The sequence below is a fragment of the Pteropus vampyrus genome, unplaced genomic scaffold (genome assembly GCF_000151845.1).
Source record: "Pteropus vampyrus isolate Shadow unplaced genomic scaffold, Pvam_2.0 Scaffold319, whole genome shotgun sequence".
Classification (NCBI taxonomy): domain Eukaryota; kingdom Metazoa; phylum Chordata; class Mammalia; order Chiroptera; family Pteropodidae; genus Pteropus; species Pteropus vampyrus.
The window spans coordinates 752,852-757,617 of NW_011889100.1; the positions used below are offsets into that span (position 1 = coordinate 752,852).

Here is a 4,766-nt window from a genome sequence, read left to right on the forward strand (position 1 = left end):
CACACTGCACACATGCTGCACACATGCTGTACACACACGCTGTACACACACACTGTACACACTGCACACATGCTGCACACATGCTGTACACACACCGTACACACACATGCTGTACACACACACACTGTACACATGCTGCACACACACTGTACACACACATGCTGTACACACACTATACACACACCGTACACACACACACTATACACACACATGCTGTACACGCACTGTACACACACATACTGTACGCACGCATGTTGCACACACACTGTACACACTGCACACATGCACACATGCTGTACACACACGCTGTACACACACACGCTGTACACACATGCTGTACACACACCGTACACACACACATGCTGTACACACACTGTACACATGCTGTACACACACACTGCACACACACACTGTACACACTGTACACACACACTGTACACACATGCTATACACACACCGTACACACACACACGCTGTACACACACACGCTGCACACACACACTGTACACACTGTACACATGCTGCACACATGCTGTACACACACACTGTACACACACATGCTATACACACATACGCTGTATACACACACCATACACACACACTGTACACACTGTACACATGCTGTACACACACACGCTGCACACACACTACACACACGCTGTACACGCATGCTGTACACACACGCTGTACACACATACGCTGTATACACACACCATACACACACACTGTACACACTGTACACATGCTGTACACACACACGCTGTACACACACACGCGCTGCACACACACACATGCTATACACACACACTACACACACGTACGCTGTACACACACTATACACACATGCGCTGCACACACATGCTGTACACACGCACGCTGTACACACACGCTGCACACACATGCGCTGTACACACACACTGTACGCACATGCTGTACACACATTGTACGCACATGCTGTACACACACTGTACACATGCTGTACACACACTGTATACACACACTGTACACACACACACTGTACACACATGCTGTACACACATACTACACACGTTCTGTACACATGCGCTGTGCACACATGCTGTACGCACTGTACACATGCAGTATACACACACCGTACACACACACGTGCTGTACACACACACACAATGCACACACACACTGTACACACACACACACGCCAGACTGGCTGAGGGGAAGGAAATAAGGCTGCCAGGACAGCAGGTGGCAGAGAACAGACCTGGGGACACAAAGGGTCAGGCGGAGCTTGGTCACAGACATCTGCTCCCTGGACTACCCTGGTCTGCCCCCCAGAACCTCCAGCTTAGGGTCCCCCCAGAAGATAGAACCCTTTATTTCCTACTAGAGGCTCTGTCAGTTCCCTGTGCATTCTGTGCTCTGGGGCCAGTGCCAAAGTGGAGAACTCGGTGTCACCTGGGAGCTTGGGGACAAGGCTAGACAATCATTAACCGGGGCGCCCTTCTCCCTCATCTCCTGCCCTGGGCCTCATTTCCTCTGGATGGGGAGGCAGTGCCTCCCCACATCCAGCGGGCAGCCGAGGGGGACAGACCATGGCTGCCGTCCCCCGCTGGCGCAGACGGCCCTGGGGGCTCAGGCCGAATCCCCAGGCTCTGGGGTCCCTTCCTCTCTCTCTCTCCTTTCTAGTCCCTCTGGTTTCCGCAGGGGCTCTGGGAGGTGGGGAGACGACAGGAAGAAGACAGAAACAGCAGTGGAGTGAGAACTTGATTCGTGAGGGGCCCCCAGAGGGAAGAGAAAGTTGCGGTGTGACTGACTGGAACCAGGCTTCCCAGGGGCGCGTGTGCTCACAGCCACACACCTGGCTGGAGGGTGCCGCATGCCCGTGCGCGTGCGCGCGTGCGCCTGGGGTTCCAAGGCTGCTCGCTCACATGCACGGACCTTAACTCTGTGAGCAATGGCTGTTCTGGTCCGCCTTGCCACCTGCCAGGATCAGACGGCGGGTGACAGCAGGGAGCTGGCAGCTGATTTGCTTTCCTAGAGATACTCATGACTCGAGGGCCACCGAGGGGCTGGGTCACGGACCGTGGGGGGTTGGGAGTTGGGAGCGGTCGAAGCAGTTCAGATTTTCCTAGCTAGACCCCCGCCTTCTTCCCTCATCTGTTTTTTTCTTTTGCCCTCCCAGGAAGAGATGGAGAATCAGCCTCACTCTGTTTCCCGGAGGCGGGGGAGTGGTGGCTGGGACAGGTGTGTCTCCAGCACCCGGATGCTCAGCAAATGTTTGCTGAAGAGATGGGGGAGTGAGCTCTCTGGAAGTACTTCCTGGAGTTCACGGCGCTGGAGACTCCAGAAGCAGACAGAGAGCAGCAGCCAGCAAAAGGCACATCCTCCCCCAGGCTCTGAAATGCGGGTGGGGAGAGGGTCTGAGATTTTTTTATTCCTGCCTCTGCCAGCCCAGGCTGGGGCAATCTGCAGGGTGACAAAGAGCAAGGTGGCACTTGGCGGGTAGGCCCGATCTTCCACAGCGATGGCTGCCCCCCACCCTTGCTGGCCTCTCAGGCTTTTTCCCAGCCAAGGCCCACCCGGGCCCCGCTCCACCCTGACACCCCGTGGCCCTGTTTCTATGGCTCTTCCTGGGAGACATGAGGTGAGCGGGCTTGAGCTCAGGAGCCAGCAGAGAGATGCCAGGCCGGTGGGCCCCAACTGCCCATCCAGGCAGTGGGCACCCCTCCCACAGCTCCCAGCCAGACTTCATCCCCAGAGCCACAAAAGAAAGCCTGGGGGCCACCTGTGCACTGTGCCCCACACTCAGTGTCCAAAGCCTTCTCCCCTTGCCTCCCGGCAGTTCGGTCCTCCCCCTCTAAGTGCTGCCCCAGGGGCAGTGTGGGAAGACGGGAAAGGGCTGCCTCTGTGCCTTGCAAAGGGCACAGTTTCTCTGCTAATGGCTTCTCTCCAGGCCAGAAGAGGTGCATGCACCTACAGCAAGAGAGAGGGGTGCCAGGAGGAGACAGGGACCTCTTGGTGATGAGAGGAGGTGGAAAAGACACTCCGTGTCTCAAGAAGGTGGGGGGTCTCTGCCCCTGTTCAGGCCCTGCTCAGCCCCCGGGCCCTGGAAAGGCCGGTACTCACCCCTGGAAGCGTCTTCTGTTCGTGCAGGGCGCTCTGGGCCTTCAGGGCTGACTCGCGGGCACAGTATGTCAGGAAGGCACATCCTGAGGAGGGCACGGGCAGAGACACCCAGTGGGAGCGAGTCCCAGTCTCCCCTCCCTAAGAGGCTCCCCCCGCCCCCCAGGAGACTGAGGTCTGGGAAGCTTGTCCCTTCTTGCCACCTTCTGCCTGCCAGGGCGGGGAGGTGTCTGAGAGGGGGCGGACACTCTGCCCCATGGGTCTCTGGGCTGCCGTGCCTGGGGCTGAGATGGGGGTCATGAGCAGGGAGGGAGCACCCTGGGGTGGTGGGAGGTGGGGCTGTGTGAGGGGGAAGGTGAGGGGCGTGTGGTGGCAGCCGGGGCGTGGGGGGTGGTGTTCTCCTCAGCCCGTCTTCCCCCTTCCTCCTTCGCCTCCATCTTGCTCATCATCACCCCTCCCCTCCCATTTCCCCTATTTCCTCGTCTCTCAAACTCCCCGGGAGGCACGTGGAAGGTCGAGAGTGGGGCAGAGGCGAGGGACAGGGACGAGCATTAGCCGACGTCCCTGGCTGGGGGCGCGGGCAGTGTGGCCCTTCTGGCCCCCGTGCCCAGAGCTCGCCAGGTCCTGCCCTGGGCCTGACCGTGCTTAGCCACACGGCACTCGGACGGGCCTGAGGCGCATCCTCTCTTGGCCTCCAGTCTCCTAACTTTCGAGTCCCCCACACGCCCCAAGTCTTCACCAGTCTCTGTCCTTCATACCCTGCCTCCCAGGTCCCTCTCCTCGGTCCTAGAGCTGTCCTGCCTGGTCCTTGTCTACTCTTTCCAGGTCGAGCACCCGACCCTGTGTCCCGACCTCCATCCCAATAGTATCCGAGGCTACTAGGACTCAATCTTGCACACGTGCGCGTACGCGCACGCACACGCACACGCACACACATACACACACACACACTCACACACACCCCTGCCCAGCTCCTTATCTCCCAAACCAGCTCTCTTGCTCCCCCATCCTTCCCCAAGTTCATCCATGACATCGCCCCCTCACCTCTGGGACCCACACCTCTGCAGCCCCCTTGACACCCCTTCCCCCAAAGAGGCGCACCTTAGTCCTCCATCCGGGTCCCCCGGTCGCCCTGCTGAGTCCTCGTCTAGCTCCTCCATCCACACTCCCCAGCCCAGAAACTCTGCCTTCCAGATTGGTCCTTTGCAGCCACTCCACCCTCCAGCCCCCTCCCAGCCTCCCAGCCCACCCCCAGAAGCCTCTGCAGCCTGGCCTGACCCCTCACCCTTGTGCAGCCCGGTGTACTTGTCCTTGATGACAGTCAGCTCGAAGATCCGACCGAACTGCTCGAAGATGGGCTTCAGGTCCTTTTCCTCCAGGTGCCTCGGGATCTGCCCCACAAACAGCTTGATGGCATCCGGCTCCTTCATTGGGGCGGCCCAGGAGGAGGGGCCGAGGGGAGTAGGGAGAGGCCCGAAGGCCAGGGGGAGCTGCCCAGCAAGGAGGCAAGTGGTGGGGGCCGGGGCCCAGCCCAGGGCTGGCTTTCCCTGGGGCCAACCACAGTGCTGGGCAGGGGGGCAGCTCTCCACACAAAGGAGGCCGGGGAGCTGGGGGCCAGGCAGCCGGGGTCTAGGCAGACACTGTCATGCCAGCAGGGGGCATAGCCC

General features: G+C 59.6%; 1 protein-coding gene across 2 annotated transcripts in view; it reads right to left on the reverse strand.

Moving 5' to 3' along the window:
• CELF3 (CUGBP Elav-like family member 3) overlaps positions 1–4,766 on the reverse strand; it is a 17,836-nt gene extending 13,070 nt beyond the window's left edge. The window contains exons 1-2 of one of the 2 annotated variants that reach the window (XM_011377668.2): positions 4,385–4,766; positions 3,103–3,185 (exon numbers count right to left, since the gene is read on the reverse strand). In XM_011377668.2, the coding sequence (XP_011375970.1) occupies positions 3,103–3,185; positions 4,385–4,529 (228 nt within the window). In that variant the 5' untranslated portion in view covers positions 4,530–4,766. The remainder of the gene's footprint in view (positions 1–3,102; positions 3,186–4,384) is intronic. The other variant, XM_011377669.2, reaches the window with a different exon arrangement.